This window comes from Pseudorca crassidens, chromosome 1, assembly GCF_039906515.1.
Source record: "Pseudorca crassidens isolate mPseCra1 chromosome 1, mPseCra1.hap1, whole genome shotgun sequence".
Taxonomy (NCBI): domain Eukaryota; kingdom Metazoa; phylum Chordata; class Mammalia; order Artiodactyla; family Delphinidae; genus Pseudorca; species Pseudorca crassidens.
In genome coordinates, this window is record NC_090296.1 from 74,231,426 (window position 1) to 74,250,859 (window position 19,434).

General features: G+C 60.6%; 1 protein-coding gene across 6 annotated transcripts; it reads right to left on the reverse strand.

Moving 5' to 3' along the window:
* Positions 1 to 873: 873 nt before the first annotated feature.
* On the reverse strand, positions 874 to 19,403 carry CARMIL3 (capping protein regulator and myosin 1 linker 3). Of its 6 annotated transcripts, none has more exons than XM_067739802.1 (40): positions 18,630 to 19,400; positions 17,082 to 17,176; positions 16,721 to 16,771; positions 16,557 to 16,616; positions 16,356 to 16,471; positions 16,054 to 16,151; positions 15,754 to 15,824; positions 15,577 to 15,650; positions 15,267 to 15,342; positions 15,098 to 15,186; positions 14,557 to 14,651; positions 14,243 to 14,329; positions 13,925 to 14,034; positions 13,722 to 13,799; positions 13,085 to 13,161; positions 12,901 to 13,005; positions 12,737 to 12,806; positions 12,215 to 12,296; positions 11,990 to 12,086; positions 11,787 to 11,841; positions 11,534 to 11,706; positions 11,224 to 11,292; positions 10,920 to 11,013; positions 10,733 to 10,831; positions 10,171 to 10,299; positions 9,868 to 9,981; positions 9,242 to 9,417; positions 8,363 to 8,450; positions 8,085 to 8,222; positions 7,743 to 7,806; positions 7,430 to 7,638; positions 6,931 to 7,034; positions 5,977 to 6,292; positions 5,516 to 5,644; positions 4,473 to 4,539; positions 4,279 to 4,368; positions 2,717 to 2,835; positions 2,451 to 2,625; positions 2,169 to 2,279; positions 874 to 1,203 (listed from the first exon to the last, which is right to left on the reverse strand). In XM_067739802.1, the coding sequence occupies exons 1-40, from the start codon at positions 18,667 to 18,669 to the stop codon at positions 1,196 to 1,198; spliced, it is 4,098 nt and encodes a 1,365-aa protein (XP_067595903.1). In that variant the 5' UTR covers positions 18,670 to 19,400; the 3' UTR covers positions 874 to 1,195. The 6 variants fall into 6 exon arrangements, with proteins under 6 accessions (XP_067595903.1, XP_067595900.1, XP_067595901.1 ...); XM_067739799.1 differs by lacking the exon at positions 874 to 1,203 and adding an exon at positions 1,729 to 2,048; XM_067739800.1 differs by lacking the exon at positions 874 to 1,203 and adding an exon at positions 1,729 to 2,048 and having other exon boundaries at positions 6,931 to 7,031; positions 18,630 to 19,399.
* Positions 19,404 to 19,434: the final 31 nt, after the last annotated feature.

Sequence of the window (19,434 nt, forward strand, 5' to 3'; positions counted from 1 at the left end):
TTTGCTAAGGACATTCACAGTCATATAGAAAAGAACACTGGGCTATACTTGTCACACACAACATACTCTCATTCACGCCAACCAACCCGAATACGACAGAATGGAGATCTTCACGTGCTTCTTAAAAACCATCATGTACCATGCTAAGGCTCATAACTTTGAGAATTCAAAGTTCCCTAGCCACCTTTTAACAGGGAGACGAGGAAATGGACACAATCGCTTAAGGGAACACAGTGTCACATCCTGGTCGCGAAGCCCCCTGAAGATAGGGGGAGATGTGCTGGACTGATTCCTGAGGCATCTTCCTGGTACCCACAACTCCCCCCTCCACCCCGAGATTCAACTCATATGGCCACATCCTTGTGGGACGGGCCGTGCCACAGATCTCGAGGAAACAAGACAATCATTGTCTAGTGAGGCCAGGAGAAGTGAGCAATCGCCCGGGAAGCTGCACGCCACGCGTGAAGACATTTGGGTACATGGTGATCTGGGATGAGTATGACAGAGGGGTCACCAAGACGTCTTCACCCGCCATCCCCGAAACTGCTTGTGTATTAAGGTAGCAGCCATTTATTGAGCATCTCCTGGGTGCCAGGCACTGTGCCAGAGGTTGGGGCTACACAGGTAATTAAGACCCAGCTCCTGCCCCTGGGGGAGGTGCGTGTATATGGAACAAAAATCACACAGAGATGATCAGCCAATGCACAAATGCAATGAGGTATGACAGGTGCAAAGTACGGACCTATTCAGGATGTAGCGGGCCACAAAGAGGGAGGGCTCAATTTGGATGAGTCAGGGGAAGGCATCAGGAAGGGCTTCACAGAGGAAGAGGCTATTGAGCCCAGTCTTTTTTTTTAATATAAATTTATTCATTTATTTATTTTTGGCTGCGTTGGGTCTTCACTGCTGCACGCGGGCTTTCTCTAGTTGCGGCGAGCGGGGGCTACTCTTCGTTGCGGTTCGCGGGCTTCTCATTGCGGTGGCTTCTCTTGCTGTGGAGCACGGGCTTGGGCTTCAATAGTTGTGGCATGCGGGCTCAGTAGTTGTGGTGCACGGGCTTAGTTGCTCCGCGGCATGTGGGATCTTCCCGGACCAGGGCTCGAACCCGTGTCCCCTGCATCGGCAGGCGGATTCTTAACCACTGCACCACCAGGGAAGTCCTTGAGCCCAGTCTTGAATGCCAAGCTGGTATTTGTTAGTACACTGATGAGAAACGATTAATTTTAATTATCGATCTTCTCCTGCTCTAGGCACTTCCGCTCACCTGCAGGCCACTCTACTGTTGAGATTTCTGACTACTGATGGTGCCCCCAGGATGACACAATACCACTTAATTCCACCATTAGTGAGCCTGCCTGTGCATAAACATATATATACACACACACACACACGGAGCACACTGCTCCCCAGTCTCTTCCTGGGACACTGGGATCTCCCCAATCCCACTGCACCTCCCCAAAGCCCAGCACACACTGGTGTTGGTGCCCCCGCTGCTCCAGCCAGCCCAGCCAAGACCCTGCACGTAACAGCCACCCTTCTTGGGGACTTCTGAGTCCCCTCCCATCCAGCAGCTCTCCAGCCTTTCCTACCTCTCCCCTTAGAGCTCTAGCCCCATCTCTGGGGGGGATGTTCCCCACTTTTCCCCACTGTGGGGCTTGAGGGAAGGGGAGCAGCTGGTGGGAAATGGGAGCAGAGAATGGGGAGAACAGCAGAGACTCGGGCAGGCGGTGATTTTGGTTTTTTTATTCTATACAAGTGGAGAGAGAGCCCCTGGGGACAGAGGGACAGATCTGCCCTCCCAGGTGAGGAGACACCCCCCACGCCCCAGGTCTGCAGAGCAAGCAGAACCTCTCTCTCCAGGCTGCTCCCTCCCTTCCTGACCCCCAGGCCTCATCCTGCTGTACTGCGTCCGTGGGACAGGGGCTGGCAGAAGGGCCTGGAGGTGCGGGGATGGGTGGGGGTCTGAGTCCTTGTGAGGCACATGTCGAGAGGAGGGCTGGGGGGGTGCTGCAGCGGCTGTCACCCTGTTCCTGGCTCGCTGGCTCCTGCTGGGGGAAATCCAGGGAGTCCTGTTTCCCAGGCAGGGAGAGCCAGCCACGCCATGTGGGCGGCCTCGTCACATGGATGGGTGGGAAGGGGGACCACCCTCTAGCCCCCCCCTCTGGCACCTGTGGGGTCAGGGGGCTGTCTTCTATCAGGCTCCAGCTTGTCACAGGACTGTGCCCGCCGTGTCCTCTTGGGCTTCAGGGGGGCTGTCCGGCGGCCCGGATCTGGGGGCCCTGAAATGACAGTCAAGGCAGGCCTGGCCCATGAGTGGGGCTCACAGGCTGGGCACTCATCCAGGCTATGACTTCTGGCTGTCTGTCACTCATCCCGTGCCCAGGAAGGGACCCGATGTGGGCAGCAAGGCCCCAGAGGTGCCCCACACCCCCTTTAGCCAGGTGGCAGACCTTGGACCTCAGGCTCCTCTTGGTCCTGCTGGGAGCCCAGCCTCAGTCGGGGTTTGTTCATTCCTGGGGCCGCATCCCCAGTCTCAGCCTCCTCCGTGCCCCCTGGCTCCTGGGGGAGCCGGCGGCCCCTGTGCACAGCCACCGGCTTGGGGGGCCGCAGAGCTAAAGGAGGGTCCTGCAGCCGGCACAGAAGGAAGATGCTCAGTCAGTCAGTTTGTCCTTCTGCCTCCTCAAAGTTCCCTCCCTGCCGCCTTGCTGGCTCTCACCTTGGCGTTCCTGGCAGGAACTGTCCTCTCTGGGAACAGGGCCCCCTCCTTCTCCTCCTCCCCATCTTGGGATGCTGGGCTGGGGCTCTGGCAGCTGTGGTTGGGGGCGCTCTCCTCAGCTGGGGGATGGGAAGAGAGAAGAAACTGCAGGAAAAGACATTCTTGCACAGCCCTCCCTGTCCCTTGTTCCTGTGAAGCCCTGGAGGCCAGGACCTTCCCCTCCAAGCCCACTTGCTCCCATGTCTCTGCCTCGGATGTCCCCTTCTGCTCTCATGGTCCCCAGGATCCTCCTGAGCCTGTCACCTCTGCAGGGGGCTCTGGCTGACCCTCTTGAAGAGCAGGGACAGAGCCAGGGCCCGCGGCCTGCCGGTTCCACAGGCATGGCTGCCCATCCAGGGCTGCAGTGCCCCGGCGCCCTGCCAAGGCTGCAACCTGGCACTCCTAGAACTCTCCGCCAGTCTGATTTAGATGGTGAGTCTGGAGGAGAGGTGCCTGGCACCCTCACCATTCCCCCTACCCGGCCTCCGTGGCTTTAGGCACCCTGGACCCCAGGATGTGCCACGTGTTTGGGGTTGTCTGTGTGTGTATCTGGTGAGGTGCGGGTGAGGAAGCCCAGGAAGGTGCCGGCGGTTAGGGTGTGTGCAGGGAGCACCCGACAATCACCGTCTCCTAAATGAAGGATGGAGCCCCTCTTCCGGTGTCTTAGCTAGTCTGTGTGGGGGATGGGATCATCAGCGAAGAGGACCCCGGCGCTGGGTAGGCCTTGGAGGACGGGGCAGGAGCTCAGGCACTGCCAAGCCTCGGGCCAGCCTGGCTCCGCACCGCGCCCTTATGCCCTAGCCCTGGGGTGGGAGTGGAGGAGGGAAGGGAGTGTCAACCTCTCCAGGGAGATTTGTCCCTGTCCCTGTTGTTGGAGGGTCACCTTCCAGACCTGGGGGAACTGAGGCTGACGCCAAGCTGACCGGCTTTCCTTTAGCTGCTCCCTAAGTGAAAGGTGCTCTGAACCCAGCAGAAGGGAGGTGTCATACTATGATTCCCCCGCCCTTTATTCTGGAAGGTGAATAACCTGTCAACACTGTGGGTGGTGACTGAGCCAGCACTTAACACCCAGGGTGTCTGACCTCCGAGGCAGGGGGCTCTTGCCCCTGCTCTGGGGTACCTTTCTGCGTGAGCGGAGGATGGCCTGGTGAACTATTTTGGGGGGAGACTGGAGTGTTGGAGGTGGGCCTGGTATGGCTGGTACTGCCCACCCTTTCCCCAGCTGGGGTGCAGAGAGAGAGTCCTTCTTTACAGAGGGTGCCGTTCTGCTGGTGGCCCCCGCTCTAGAGAATTCCCCGAACCACCCACGAAGTGTTGTTCCTTGTAGGCTAAGCCTGGCAAAGCCACTTCTGTTCTGTGGGACCTTTCTTTGGATTGGGTTGTTTCTTTTGGATGTAGTTTTGTAGCTATACTGAAGCATTTGCACAGTGTTGACATTTTACTGCTCCCCCTTAGTTGGCTTCTGTCTCTTTGGACATAACCCGGGCCTTCAGAGCTGCTGCCAGAGAAGAGGCTTTCCATACCTATGTGCCACGTGGCCTCTGCTCGGCGCATGGCACTGAAGCTCGGCTTGGTGCTTTGGGGTGGTGGTGGGGGCTTCCAGGCTCCAGGCCCTGGAGTGGAGGGAGGGGATGGGAAAGGGGAAAGGGGAAAAGGCATGTTAGCAGGGGCCCTGAGAGACGGGGCAAAGGAAGGACGTGAGGGCGATCATTCTCACCTGCATCGTCCGAGGAGCGCCGTTTCTGCCAAGGCTGGACGCTGCCCTCCAGGTCTGGGCCTGGGCCCTGAAAGGACAGCTGAGTCAGGTCATTAAAAAAGTCCCTTCTGCGTGGGGACTGCAGTTAGCAAGGGGCTTCTGCTCTAGCATCTCATTAGTCCCTAGACATTCGGACTGTTTTCCCCAAAGAGTGGCACTCATACCACCCCTAGGGGCATAAGAAATGGTTTACACCAATGAACATACGGTTATTTTAATATCTGTTTATTTTATGTGTAGTAGAAAAAAACATGACTAGTACAACAAGCCTGTGATTCTAAAGATGATAATGCTTAGGTCCAGACTGAGTTTAAAAAGGTGAGTTGAGGGATCTCCTGCCGGCTCAGTGGTTAAGAATCCCCCTGCCAATGCAGGGGACACAGGTTTGAGTTCTGGTCCGGGAAGATCCCACATGCCGCAGAGCAACTAAACCCGTGCGCCACAACTACTAAGCCTGCGCTCTAGAGCCCACGAGCCACAACTACTGAAGCCCATGCGCCTAGGACCCGTGCTCCGCGAAAAGAGAAGCCACCGCAATGAGAAGCCCGCACACCGCAACGAAGAGTAGCCCCCGCTCGCCGCAGCTAGAGAAAGCCCGCGCGCAGCAATGAAGACCCAACGCAGCCAAAAATAAGTAAGTAAATAAATAAATAAATTTATCTTCAAAAAAAGGTGAGTTGATTTAAATAAAAATATTATGTAAATAATGCCGTGGTATGTGGAGAAGGTGAAAAGCAGTCATAAAAGTGGTAATCAAATCAAAATTTGGGAAACAGCTCTAGAGGTAAGTATTTTTAGGGCCACACAATTTATAAGGAAGCAGAGGCTCCAGAGTGAGTTGTCCAGGGTTGTGCGGCAAGTGTAGGGGCAGAACTGCAGCTGACACTTTCTACTCCAGAGTGTCGCTCTCTCCACTGACCTACCAACTGCAGGGCCGTGGGGAGGGGAGGGTGGTATGCAGGGACCCACGGGACCCTCAGTTCGCCTCCCCAGGTTCCGCTCACCTCTCGTTTCCCATCGAAGCTCCAACCCTTGGCTCTCCCCAACCCAGGAAGGGCGACACTGTGGACCCTTGGCTGCTGTGCTGTCCCAGGGGCCCGGCCCCCCTCCCCAGGCTCTGCCCCGTCGGTGCCCTGAAACAAGGTTTCGGGTTTAGAATCAGTTCCCGATGGAGAAGGGGCTCCACAGGCAGCAAGGGAGCAGGGGAGGCCCCCAACCCCTCAGAGCCCTCTGCCTGGGGAAGCCCTATCCAGACCCTCTGAGTCTTTCCACTGCCCTTATTTGCATGGTGGACTCCCAGCATGCGCTGCGTCACCAGGCTTAGCCCAAGGAGCCCAGGAGCGAGGAACTGGAATGACCAAGTTCCCGAGTGCTAACAATCTCCCGTTAATTGCCTAGCGTGGGGTGCGTGGATGGGCTATGTGTGGGGCAGCAAACCAGGACTCAGCACCCCTGCCTCACTTACCATCTTCTCGCGGAAGGAAGGCCCCCGGCCCCCGCCAAATGCAGGGAGGAGCCTGCTCTCCTCTTCTGGGCTCCAGCAGGGGGAGGAATTATTGCCGAGGCTGGGGGGATCTGGGCTGGGGGGGCTCTCCTGAGTCGGGGGCGGGGGCGGGGGCGGAGGGAGGAGGAGCCCGATGGTGGGGGACCCTGGCCCCCTGTCCCCCTTGAAGCTCCGGGGCCGGCGAAAGTGAAACAAGCCTCGGCGCCTCTTCTTCTGGAGTGGAGGGAGTGGCGGCTCCGAGGGGCCTGGCCGCAGGGTCCTCAGAGTCCGGGGGTAGCTGGGCAGGGTCGGGGTGGGTTAGTGACAAAGTCGTGGGGAGATACCTCGGTCAGATGCCGAGGTCGTTCAGGGCCCAGGGTGGTGCTGGCGTTAGGCCAGTCCTGGCTCTCCGGAACCTCCAGCTATCCTGTCTCATCTAGTCTTTCCTGCCGTTCCATAACCCTTTCCACCTATTCTCAGGGGATGGTGTCCTCACCTTCCCTGTCACAACCCTCCAGCAGCCTTTTCCCTCCCAGGCACCCCTCCCTCCATCTCCTCTCAGCCTCTCCAAGTGACCCAGTTCCTTCTGGAGAGATGCCGGGGAGTGTGTGCAGGACAGTGACAGAACACACCCTCCAGGCCTGGTACCACTAACCGTCACCCCATTCCAGGGCCTGCTATCCCCCCAACCCCAACCCCGCTGTGGTGGTTCACTCTGGTCCCATTCTTTTCTGCTGTCATGAGGGGATTCAGAGAACATTCAGAGAACATGGGCTAAGGGCTCGGTGTGGAGGAAAGAGAACGTGGGGGAATCTCCCAGAGAGACTGGATTTGGAGCACTGCCATTGGAGAGGGCTCTCTGGGAGATGGGTGGACACGGGAGCCCTCCAGGGCCTCGGGGCCTGATGAAATTGGGGGTGTGCCTGGGCACCACACCTGGAGCTTTCATCCATAACCCTTCGGCTGAAGAAGTCCTCCAGCCCCTCATCCAGGCGGGTGGCCGTCCCGTTCTCCTGACGGGTCCCAGGTACTGGCGCCTGCTGGGAGGAAAGTCCTGTAGGATATCCCATCTGGGTGAGGAAGCCCTCCTCCCATCCACTCAAGGCCTTCCCCTTTGGACTTGGACTTGCCTCTCCTTGGCCCCATGGAAACTTAGACCTCAGGATACCTGGGCATTTCTTAAACTTGGTGACTCTTGACTCTCTCTCACCAAAAGGAGAACTGCCACTGTCTAGCAGACAGAGATTTCCTATCTGTGACAAGGTCTAGCTCCATCCAATCCGGATAACTCCTCTTCTTCGGTTCCATGGCCTGCCTGGGCCCCTGCCGAATCCCCCAAGGCTAGTACCTCTGGCACTGGTGTCCTAGAGCTAGAATCTCTGGCTCTGGCACTGCTAAGTGGAGTTGGTCCTCCTGTGGGGCTTTAGGGACTCACGCTGGGCCGACCAGGTCCTGGAGGGGTGGTCCTGGGGGGCCGGGGCCTCCCTTGTGTTTGATGCCTTAGTTTGTAGCCATGAGTGGGCAGCTCAGATAGACCTTCCCAAGAGCCACTAGCTGTGGGCTGGCTGCTCCCGAGTCCTGAGAACCAGCCAGGGGGGATCCCCAGGCTCCCCAGCTGGCTTTCCACGTCCTGAGGGCTCCCACCTGTGGGGAGAGCAGCGTTAGAGGGACAGGGAGAAAGCAGGCTGGAGAGGCAGAGATAAAAGAAAGGGAATCAGGGCCATCAGTGTGGAGGCTGGAAGACTCACTGATGAAGGCAGACACTGGCCGGATCTTGCGGCAGCGTTTCTGCTTTTTGATGGCCATGGTGTCCTGCAGAGACGGAGGCATACGGTGGGGCCAGGTGGCAAACGCCAGGAGCCTCGCCTGGAGCCTCCCATTCCTCATAAAGCCTTCTCTTTAGAGTCCATCCCGCTTCCCTGTCCTTAGGCGGCTGAGGCAATGGGACAAGGGAAGAGGCTGGGCGGGATCGGGGCAAGGGGATGAGACCGGCGAGGGGCAGAGAGTGGAGTCCAGGGAAGTAGAAGGGGACAGTGTTTTGCAGGGGCAGGGGCAGGACCAAGGTTAAGGAGGGGAGTGGGGGTGCTCACGATGTTGGTCCCAAGTTCATCATCTGTGGTCTCGTCACGGTCATGGTTCCGGTCTCGGCCCCGGGAGGACAGATCCTGTCCTTGGCACGGCCCCCCTGGCGGATCTGACAGTGTCTTTAGCTGGGCCAGGTGTCGGGCCTAGGGAAGGACAGGTGTGAACAGGATCCCAAGGAGGCCGCCCACCGCCCAGGACCTTGACAGGGAGGGCCGGTGGGGGAAGGTGCGGGCGATGCGGGTGGAGGACATGTCTGGGCCTGGCTGAGGCCCAGAAGTCTTACCAGGCTCTTGTGGGAGTGGTACAGCTCCTGCAGGATCTCGTCTACTATGGAGTTGGTCAAGTAGGTGACAACTGAGAGCTTCACTTCACTGTGGGCACAGGGGCGTGGCTCAGCTCCTCCTTCCCTGCCCCTGAGCCTCTGCCCCAGCCTTCCCCAGACGCCTGAGGGGGCGGGCCAGCCGCCCCGGCTGCCCACGGAGAACACAGCTGCTGTATGAGGCACCTGGGATCCACCACCCAGCTCCACCCACAGCCCTTCCAGCCTAGGCGTGTGTGGAGGCGGAGGGTGGACGAAGACGAACTGAGGGGAAGGAGGGGCAGAGGGGCTCTGGGTCCGGCCCCTGGAGCTCCAGTGGGACAGAGCAAGGTAAACTGAGGTGTTGAGTGAATTCTGCCCGTCTCTGCTGTAAGAGCAGGAACCAGCACTTCTTGAGCTTGGCCATTTCACGGGTTTGTGTAATAATTTTCCTTCATTTTAGTGAGAGGTGGCACCCAGACTGGAATGAGAGAGAGCTCTAGGGGCCGTGAAAACTTGGGGGGATGGGCAGCGCAGTCCATGCACCCCAATTCTTTGTCCACACCTCCGAGGAGGCTGTGCTCTGTTTCTAGAGGTCAGTTCCTGGGGGTATGTGCGCGGCTGTGTGTACGTGTACACATGTGTGCACTGTTCGGACTCCTAAACCCCAGCTCAGCATTTAGACTGCTAGGGCAGAGATGAGTCAGACCCTGAATAGCAAGGTTGCAGTTGGTTAAAGATTCATCCCTCGTAATGTAGATTGTGTCATTCATTATTCATTGCTGATGGCTGGGCCCCCCCAAGTCCCTAAGTGCTCCAGGCCTAGTCCAGCCCCCCCCCTCCAGTCCCACCCCCGCCTCTCACTCCAGCTTGTTCTGAATGTCCTGCCCCGCCTGCTCCAGCAGCGCCCCTCGGATGAAGTTCCGGGGCACAGTGACGTGCTCAGCCACATTGCTCAGCATCTTGTTGTGCCCTTCAGCCACCCGCATGGCCACGGGGCATAACTCTTGCGTTAGGCTGACCATGGACTCCAGGATCACCTAGTACGTGGGGAAAGGAGGCCAGAGCCCCAAGGAGGGCGGGGTCAGGGCTGGCCCCACAGTGGAAGAGACTCCAGCCTGTCTATTCCAGCCCCCCGTGGGGAGACTGAGGGGCCGGCCAAGGTCACAGGGCTGGTTAGCAGCAGAGCCTTGGACACTCAGGCTTCCCCACATCCTGGTCAGTGTCCTTTGCATCCTACCACATGGACACATGGACAGGGGAGAGTCAGTCCAAGGATCAGAGTCCAGAGGGAGAGCTCAGGGTTCAGGGGCTAAGGTTGAAACGAGCAGCAAATATCTGAGGCCGGGTCTCTAGCAATGCCTTGGCACAGTGGGAGTGTAGGTGCTCTCAGCTCTGCAACTCCTTCTTGCCCACGGTAATCCTCCCGTGCTGGCCTCGGCCCGTGCTTAGGGCCTTGGTCAGCACCGGGCTCCCTCCCCAGGACTTGCCTGCAGCTCCTTGTCCACAGCCTTGGACACCTCGCTGGCTACTGACTCCAGCCTCTGCCTCACGGGTCCGTCGTTGGCCAGCATGTGGCCCAGCTCATAGAGGCTGGGAAACAGCTGGGGAAGAAAGGGGCTCTGATCAGTAGGTCACAGTCTGGCCTCGCTGGGTCCCCGGCCTAGGAGGCCATGAAAACTTGGGGGGACAGGCAGTGCTGTCCATGGGCGCTCCTGGGCCTGGACACTCCTGGGCTGGCCTTCTTGGGCTCTCTAGACCGTCAGGGGAGGGCGGGGCTGCGGAGGGCTCACCGCCCGGGAGTTCTTGGCATCCTTGATGAGGTCCCGAGCATAGAGCAGCTCATCCTGCACGGGCTCCAGGGGGCACAGCCTCAGCGCCTGAACCTCCTCTTGCACCCGTCCGCACAGCCGCTGCAGCATCTGCATCACAGGCGGCAGGAGTGTCAGGGGGACTCCTGCATCTCCACCTTCCCAGGCGGGCCCCCAGGTGCCCCATTTCTGGGCCCCCTTGGACAGTGCTACTGGTGCTGGCACCGACAGGGGTAAGGGTGATGTCTCCCGATGGCCTGTTCCCTCTTCTTCTTGGGATGCCCTCTTGAACACTCAGTGGAGCTCCCACAGTCCTGGGACCCCTTGTCTGGGACCCCCGCTGTTTGCACACATGTTCTCTCATGTTTGGGGCCCACGTTCTGCACGTCCTGTCTTTTTGCTCTCCCACATGCTCAATCCACTTATGGGCACCACACGATGCCTCTCTCATGACCCCTCCCGCCCCGACCTGCGCTCCATCACATCAGCCCTGTGCCCTGCATGCCCCACGTGTGCCCCCTGTGTCTCGGAGGGAAACGTTTACTTGCTCGGCGCTGCTGGTCACCAGGCCCTGCTGCAGCCTGAAAGCCTGTTCCTGTGGGCACGTCTGAGAATGGTTGTTCCTCACCAAGTACCACTGGATCTGGAGGTGATGATGGGTGGGTGGGGTGAGGGCCAGGGGATGTGGGCGGGCCCCTGCCCCTCAGGTTCCACCCTGCTCAGGCCGCCACCTTCTGCCAGACGTCCTCGGTACGCTCAGGGGCGCTGCGGTAGGCTTGAGAGATGTCGCTCACGGGAAAGGACATGAAGCGCAGCGTACGGTTGCTGTGGGACAGAGTGGCTCAGCTGGGTGGGATAGAACCTCCTGCTCCCCAGACCCCACCTCTTGCTGACCATTTCCCTCTTCTGTGGTCCTTCCTAACACTTCTATGCAAGTAGGTCAGGTGGACTGGGGTGGGGCTGGTGTAGTTCAGGCCTGGTCCAGGTACAGGGAAGCTGGGGGCTAGCATCAGGGCAGGGCCCTGGTCTACTCACCTCTCCAGGGCCCTTGCAATGTCCAGAAAGCCTAGGGCAGATGTATTGTTCCGATCCCATAGGATAGTTCTGGGGAAAGGGTGAGCATTAGCGTATTACCCCTCCCTCGGGGTCTCTCTTAGGGGGAGGGGACACATCCCCCTCGGGAGCCTTCCCTCTTTTCCTGGGTAATGAGGCTGACTCAGAGATGGTCCTGGGACTAAGGGTCTCCTGGAAGCTGGGGTACAGGCAGCGAGGCAGCAGGGAGGGCATGTATGTGCGTGGGGGAGGGCTAGGGCTCCAGGTGAGAGGGTCCAGGTGTGGGCCCCACCTGAGGGAGGAGTTTATCTGCAGGGCCTTAGACAGCATCTTGGCCCCGATGTCCTCCATGCCATTGCCGCTCAGATCCACCTTCGCCAGGCAGGTGTTGCTGCCCAGGGCGTTGATGAGGATGCTGGTGCGAAGCTTCAGCCGGGAGTCTGCCACTGACAGTGACTGCAAGGACTGTGTGGGCAAGTCGGGGGTTTGGCCCAGTCCCTGCAGCCCCTGTCACTGCAGGTCCCCTCCCAGGCCCAGGCACTCACACAGTCCTCTTCCTGGATTAGCTGCACCAGCTTGTGGAGGATCTCCTCCAGGGTCCTGCGGGGAGTCGGGGCTCAGAGTAGGAGGGGAGGGTGCTGGGGTCATGTTAGTGGAGCAGTGGAGGGGCGGTCAAGGGGAACACAGTGAGCCACAAGGATAGGTGATGATGGAGTGAGGGTCTGTGGGTATAGGCAGGGGCCCTCACTTGGCCTTGACGTTGAAGTTCTTGCCCAGGAACAGGTGCTTGAGGGACTTGTTCTTGCCGAGTGCGGGCACCAGTGTCAGGAGGTCTGAGTCGAACCCTGGCCAGTAGATGGGAGAGGCCTGGCCTTGAGGCCCAAAGCTCACTGGAGTCTCCTTAGGGCTTCTCCCCCGTGCTCTAGGCCCCTGTCCGCACCTGGCCCCCAGGAAGGGAAGCGCCCCCACTCACCATTGTCTGACAGGTCCAGGCTGCCCACACAGGTGACAGCCCACAGCTGCTCCTGCAAAGCCTGGGCTCCAGCTGAGCGGAGCTGCAGGGACAGGGTGGGGGTGGAAGACAGGGCACCTTTAATGCTTAGAGATAAGAGGCGTCATGCCAGGATTCAAGGTCAGACCAGGTCTTCTCGGGTGTGAAATCTGGAGGCCCCTGCTCTATACCAGATCCTTCCCTAGGGCTCTCTCCCCTCCCTTCAGCCAGAAAAATATCCAGGCTGCTGCTCTGGAGACAGCTCGCTCCTGCCATCTGGTGGGAAAGCCTGGTATCTCCCACCCCAAAGCGGTCAGCGAGGAGATCTGGAGACTGAAAATGACCTCTAGAAAGAGGGCCGCAGACCACAGACGGAGAGGGGAAAGTGGGGGTGAGGTCAGGGCGGGGGCGGGTCGCTGAGGGGTAGCGCGGAGGCAGGACGGAGCCAGAGCTTGACTTAGGGAAATGAACGGTGGGGTGATGGGTGGGGGACTGAGGGCTCACCTCACAGCTGCTGAGGTCCAGGTGCAGATCACTGAGGTGACTGTTGAGGGAGAGGCCCTGGAGCAGCGCCCTGTGGGAGGAAGGTCAGCAGGCCCGCCTTTACCCCTCACCCCCTTCTCCCAGGGTTCCCCCTCGGACGCCCCCCAACCCTGCACCCACCCGACCTGAGGGCCTCCAGGGGCAGCCTCGTGGCCGACAGGTTGATGTGGCTCAGGGTGTACGTGCTGCTGAAGAACTGCTTGAAGGCAGGCGGGGCCTCCCGACCCTTCCTGCGGAGATGCCTGGGGTCAGCAAGGGAGGGGGTGCCCACGACTTGCCCCGCCCCTCCCTGCACCCCTGTGCTCCCACCTGTGGGAGCAGCTGTTGCGCGCCAGGTTGAGGTAGGTGAGGTGGGAGCAGCAGCCGTGGAGCAGGGCGCCCAGAAGCTGTGGGGTGGAGACAGGGTGCGTCTCACCGGGCTGGGAGGGCTTCTGGGAGGGGCGACGAGGACTCCCTCCTCCCCCCCAACCAAGGTCCTGGCGCTTCGTCCTCTGCGGTCAGTCTGTGAGGGCCCCGCTGCGCCTGCCTACTTAGCCTCTTCAAGCCTCAGTTTCCCCTCTGTGGAAAGTGGGTCAACTCCCACCTGCCTGGCCCCCAGGGGGTGAGAGGCTCATAGGCAGTGGATGTGTAAAGCCAGGGTGCCCACAAGCTCATAAGGTGCCTGGTTCAAGTTAGGGAAGGAGTCCTTTCCTCCGGTGGACTCAGCGCTACGCTGGGGCTCACGGCTGAGGAACAGATCCGGGCTGGCTTTCAGGCACAGCCAGCACAGCCTTGGCGGCGCACGGATAAAATGCTGCACAGGTGTGAGCTTTGGCGTTGATTTGTAATTCAGCTGAACCTGAAGCCATCCTGCCAGCTCTGCCCACCTCTGTACTCAAGGAGGGGGTGACCCACCCCAGCCTCCCCGGATCACCACAGGCTGGCTGCCCCGTCACCAGCCCCTCACCAAGTCGATGGCGCAGTCAGTCCCCGCCAGGTCCAGGTGCACCAGGGCATTGGGCTGGGCCAGGAAACTGTAGAGGGCCTGGGAAGGAAGGACAGAGGGGTTGCAAGTGAAGGGGTGACAGAACCCCTCCCCTCCCCAGGACCTCAGGCCCTGAAACCCGAGTGGGCCTCTGCAGGGGCTTGAGGCTATATTCGTGGACTCACGTTGGCCTCATCTGTGGCGAGCAGCCCAGGGTTCTTGCTCAGGTCCAGGTATTGAAGGGAGCTGGCAAAGGCCGGGTTGGCCCCGAAGGTCTGGCCCAGCGCCTGGAGCCCTGAGCACAGCGGGCACTGGGCTGGGTTGGCCACCCCCATGAACTCCTCCCCTTGCATACAACTCTTCCCCACTCTCCAAATGTGGCTCCTTTCCCTTCTTTGATCCCTGGGATGCCGTGTGAGTGTATGGGTACACCTCTGGGACTCGACACCCAGGCAGTGCTGGGGGAGGGTCAGAGTCAGAGGTCGGGGTCCCGGGGCAGGTACCTCGAGGGGAAATGGCAGTCTTGGCCAGGCACAGTTTGGTGAGGCCAGTGGGGAAGCAGAGGAGCTGCTGGCTCAGGCTGAGGAAACCTGGGGAGTGGAGAGAGAAAGGGGCCCACTGAGAGATGGGCAGTGGGGGCAGGTGGTGCAGAGCCAGACTGGGCGCTTGAGTGGGGTATGGGCCTGGGGTCAAGGATGGCATATTGGGGCAGGGGCTGGCATCAGGTCGGAGAGCCCCTGTTCAGACCGGGTTGGGCTCTGGGCTGGGATAGGGGTCTGCGTTGTGATGGGGGGTAGGATTCAGGGCTGGGGCTCACCCTTGTCCTCGATGGGGTTGTGGGACAGAGTGAGGGCATGCAGCACACAGCTCCCGTTCTCCCCAAATACCCCGGCCAGCTTCTGGACAAAGTCCCTTCAGGGAAGGGGAGGAAGGATGTGTTTGTCCCAGGCCCTGGGCTTCCCCTCCTCCTCCACCTGCCTGCCTGGCTGGGGCTGCAACGTTTGGAGGCCCCCGCAGGTGGGGAGCAGCTCGGGGCCTGCCAGGGAGCTTGCCGTCACTCCGGAATACCTGGGAAGTTGTGCTGAGACAAAGCCCAGCTTAGGGTCCTCGAGACTGGAGCAGCGCACTCTGCTCGGTGGCTGACGGCAGAAGGGGACGGGGCATGGAGGTACGGGGGAAGGCTGTGGAGCTGGGGGTCAGGAGGCTTAGGCTGGCTTGCTCTGTGCCCTCTTTGGGCCTCTTCTGTACGGTGAGGAGCTGGATGAGATGGTGCAGAGGCCCGTATCATGCTCTGAGGTTCTGGGGCCCTAAGACTACATCAAGGGGGTACCACTGCCCAAGGAGGAGGCTGGCCTCACGTCTTAAGCCCGGCGTTGTCCAGCACCAGCTCTTCGAGGCTCCCCGACTTGCTCAGGGTGTGTAGCACCTGTTCTAGCACTTCAGAGCCCTGAGGACAGAGGGGGTCATGTGACCAGGAGCCAGAGAGGGCAGTACTCTCCCCTCCCCACTGCCCCTCCTAGACCCTACCAGCCGCAGGTCCTTGCAGTAGAGTTTGGTAAACCATTGGTTGTAGGCCAGGGCTGCCACCATTAGGGCCAAGTCTCTGTGGGGAGATTGAGGGCGGCAGAAAGGTGGTGAGCAGGTGGCTAGGGCCGGGAGGAAGAGACTAGGGCTGGGGTGGTTGGGCTGGGGAAAGCCTAGATGGGTGGAAGGCAGGGGGGGTGGGGGCTGGGAGACACAGCCTGGGCTGTGGGTAGGACCAGAAGGGAGAGCCTAGAAGGGCCAGGGCTGGGCTGGGGCTGGAATGGGGGCTTGAGTCTCTACCCCATCTGCTTACCGGCTCTCCAAGTGGCTGAAATCCAAAAGATTGAACTCCCGGTTATCCTCGGCATGATAGATGGTGTCCACATCCTTGGAGAGGTGGAACTGGCTCACACCTGCTTCCCTCCTCCTCCTCCTCTGCCCCCTCCCTCTGGGTCCCACCTGCCCGCCTGCCGGTCCTGGCCCAACGCACCCATTGCACCTCCTCACGGCAGTGCAGCCCATTGTAGTCGCACAGGGCGGCGTAGGTCTCGGAGAAGCCACCTGTGGGGCAGGAGATGGGCTGGCTCCTTGAGCGGTAAGGGGGTGGGGAACAGGCTTGGAGTTCAAGGAAAGGTCAAGGTCACTTTATGCACCAGTGTCCTGGGTTCATGAACCTCTGAGGTCTGGGAGCCGTGGAGTCTCAGGGCAGGCAAAGGCCCGTACACAGAGGACTCTGAGCAAGGGGCAGGGTGGTGTAGGCCCCACTTTCCTCAAGTCTGCCCCTGCTCACCGCAGACGCTGTGAGCGGTGGACGTGGAAGTCTCAGAGTTGGGGGACGTGTCTCGGGGCCCTTCTGGGGTATCTGCATTTCCACGCCGGATTAGACTCCTGGAAAATGGACAAATCCATCCCAAGATGGGTGGAAAGAGGCTCTCAATTCTTACCCTGTTATAGCTTCTGGATCCCCAGGAAAAGCAGGAATAGGGACACAAGAGCTCTTCGCCTTGATGTCTCGGGGGCCCAGGGGAAGGAGGGAGGGAGGAAGGAGGTCTCCTTGTCTGACCCCTGAGAGACTCCTCCTCTGCCACTCACCCAGGGCCAGGGCAGACCTTGGAGAGGGCAGAGCTCACATGTCGCGTCACCTGGTCCACACTCTCGGCCGACGGCAGCCGCATGCTCACCATGCCACGCTCTGTCTCCACTAGGATCTGGGGGAGAGGAAGCAGCAGGGCCTCAGGTGCAGGCTCCCTCCTCCCGCTGGCCCAGGAGTGGGGCCCGAGCCCTGGTGCTCACCTGGTTCTGACTGAGCGTGTTGAAGGCGCGGATCTCCAGGACATTGAAGGAGCTCTCCACCTGGGGGGAGGGGACACGGGGATGCCCAGCTCATGGTCAGGGCCTGGCTGCCGGGCTCAGAGGGGAGCACGCCAGGTGCTCTCCGGCTCATCGGCCCAACTCACCTTGGCTGGGACTTTAAGGGGGAAAAGGTGGAGGCGCCAGGAGGTCAGGGCCTTCAGAGAGGGGAAAAGAACGTCAGCAGCAAACGGCAGCTTCCTAGGCCCTAGTCACCCTGCCCTCTGTTAGCCCCCTCAGCCTGTGTGCACCCCCTGCCAGCTGACCCTCTGCTCCGGAAGTCCTCCCTCTCTCACATGCCCCACCCTAGGCTCCTAGACATCCACCCCGTCCAGGCTCCCCCTGCCCCCAGGCTATGTCTTCTCAGCTCTCCCTCCACCTCTGTCTCCCCTGTCCCTCCAGGCTCCTTGCCCTCACCAGCCCAGGTGCTCTTGACCCCCCCCCCCTCCCCCGGCCCAGTGTCCTCACCAGCACTCGGTCCTCGAACTTCTTGGGCTTCGTCTCCAGCTTGACACGATGTTGTTGGAGCACAGCCGCTTGGCTCAGGGACCTCCGGATGCTGTCTGCAGGTGGGTGGTGGGCTGCTCAGAGCTCCCCTGACCCTGGCCGCCCCCGCAAACCCGAGGCTCTCCAGGGGCAGGGGCAGAGGAGAGGAGAGAGAATCAGAGAGAGACCGAGAAGGACAGGGACCGAGACCTTTCCTTCTTGGGTGACTTTTCTCTTTCTATTAGAAAGGCAGTGGGGTGTGGAGAAAACTCTAGCTCCTGACGTTCCTGAGTCGGGGGACAGTAGCTGAGTGACACTGTGGGAGAGTGTGAAGGATTTTTCCAACCCGTGCACTCCAGCAGCTGTCAACACATACAGAGTGAGTCAGTGTGTAGGGGTGTGGAGGGCATCCCTTCGGCTGCATTCTAGGTGGTCTGGGTGTGAGTGTCTACCTTTTACTACGCATGTAAAGAAGATGCCAGGGAGCCCGTGTGTGGCCTTGGTGGGGATGGGTAAGTGTGAATGAGTATGCTGTGTCTGCAGTTGTGAAAGGGGCACGGAGCCAGCCAGCTCTGGTGTGGGTGGGAGCTGCGGGGTAGGAAGGAGTTAGTGTTTAAATGAGTTCCATACCCATCTGCTGGCAGAATCATCCAGATATCCCAGTGTGTGTGCGTGTGCGTGCGTGCGTGTGTGTGTGTGCGGCTTCTGTAAAGATGTGTGTACACACATCTCATGATTGTGTTTGTGTGCCTGTGGAGCTGTGGGAAATCGCCACGGGGCAGCGTGCCTCTGAGTATCCTTGAGCGTCCTGGTCTCTGCGTGGGCAAGCCTGTGCTCCTGCCTCTGGGGGTCAGGGTTGGCAGTGCTCGGGGGTCGGGCCTTGGTTTGGTCTGAGTCTGAGAACCAGGCAAACAGGAGAGGCCGTGAGGTGTGGGTGTGGGGTAGAGAGAAGGGGGCAGGCTGGGATGCGGGCTGTGGTAGATAAGCTTCAGTAGTCCCTGCTCCTGGTTTTAGTTCCAGTCCAGGCCCTTTTCCCTGACTCCCTTCTTTGCCCCACTGGCCGGGGCGCTAGGGGGCCTCTCGAGCCAGTTCCGGGGCCGGGCCCAGGAGGAGGGAGGGTGTTGAGGCCAGAGGAGGTCAGGACCTGGGGCAGCTCCCATCACCCGGCAGGGCTGGCCTGGCCCCGCCCGGCGGGGAAACGGGGATTCTCCGGAGGGGACACTGGATGCTTCGCCGAGGGATGGGCCAGAATCGCTGAGAGTCGGCCCCAGGGAGCGTGAAGGGACTGCACCTGTCACTGAAGATCAGGACGGGCGGCTCTGGGACACGTAGGTCCTGACGGGGTGAGGCGAGGGGCAGCGGAGGATGCTCTGGGACAGCGATGCCCCGAGCTGGGATGCAGGGGCAGGGAGCTGCCTTGGAACCGGATGCATGAGGGGCGGAAGGCACCGGGGTGTACCGCGGGGAGGAACGCACTGGGTCTGGGAGGCTCCCGGACGGGGCGTCCCGGAGACCACCGCAGCCTCGTACCTTGCAGCTCGCGGGTGAGCTCCGCGCTGGACTTGGCCATGGCGGCCGTTGCTGCCGCTGTTGCTGCAGAGGAGCCGCCGTCGCCACCGCCGGGGAGACGCGGCACATGCTAGACCCGGCTCCGGCAGGGCCCCGGCGCTGAGCGCTGCAGCAGCCGCTGAGCCCGCTCCTGTGAGGGGCGGCTGCGCGAGCGCTACTCCCCCCGCCTCGGAGCGCTGGGTCTCCCGCCCCGCCCGGAGAGGTGCCAGACTGAGCATGCGCGCCGCGCCTCCGAGCCGCGTGAGACCCTGAGAGCGCTCGCGCCCACCCCTCCCGCCGGCTCTAGCGTGCTACGCCCTGTGCGTGTCGCCTGCAGCCCGGGCCATCTCCCGGAAGGGGGGCAGCGTCCCCAATTTCCGTGTCACTCACTCCTCGGGCACCGTGAGCAGACCCCACTTCTTTTGTTCGTAGGCCTGGGTACCCCTCGCCGGGTCATCTTTGCAAGGCTCCTCCCTTTTCACTGCTTGCTCGGGACCCGTCCAGCGCGTCCTCGCTGACCCTCGAAGGAAGAAACTCTAGGCCGAGGGCGATGCCGGCAGAGGACATGGTTGAATGTGGGGGACTTCGTCCTTCGTTTTCCGCTTGCCCAGCCTCGGGGATCCCTGCGGTGTTCTTGGCACCATCCCCGCGGGTGTGAGGCTGAGAGCAGCACCTGGGAATTCCCGTGCCACTTCCTCCCAGCTGGCAGCTCTGCAAACACCTCCACACCCAGCATTACGCTCAGGTCCTGGAGGCAGGGAGGAGGGGTAGGAGGATCCAGACTCAG

Bases quoted from the DNA above. Each gene is read 5' to 3' on its own strand.
- CARMIL3 (XM_067739799.1), bottom strand. From the start codon at position 18,669: ATGGCCAAGTCCAGCGCGGAGCTCACCCGCGAGCTGCAAG. The intron at 8,451-9,241 runs GTGAGAGGCGGG...CTGTGCCCACAG, and splicing joins GACATTCAGAACAAGCTGGA to TGAAGTGAAGCTCTCAGTTG. The intron at 4,369-4,472 runs GTGAGAATGATC...CCTCCACTCCAG, and splicing joins GCGCTCCTCGGACGATGCAG to GGCCTGGAGCCTGGAAGCCC.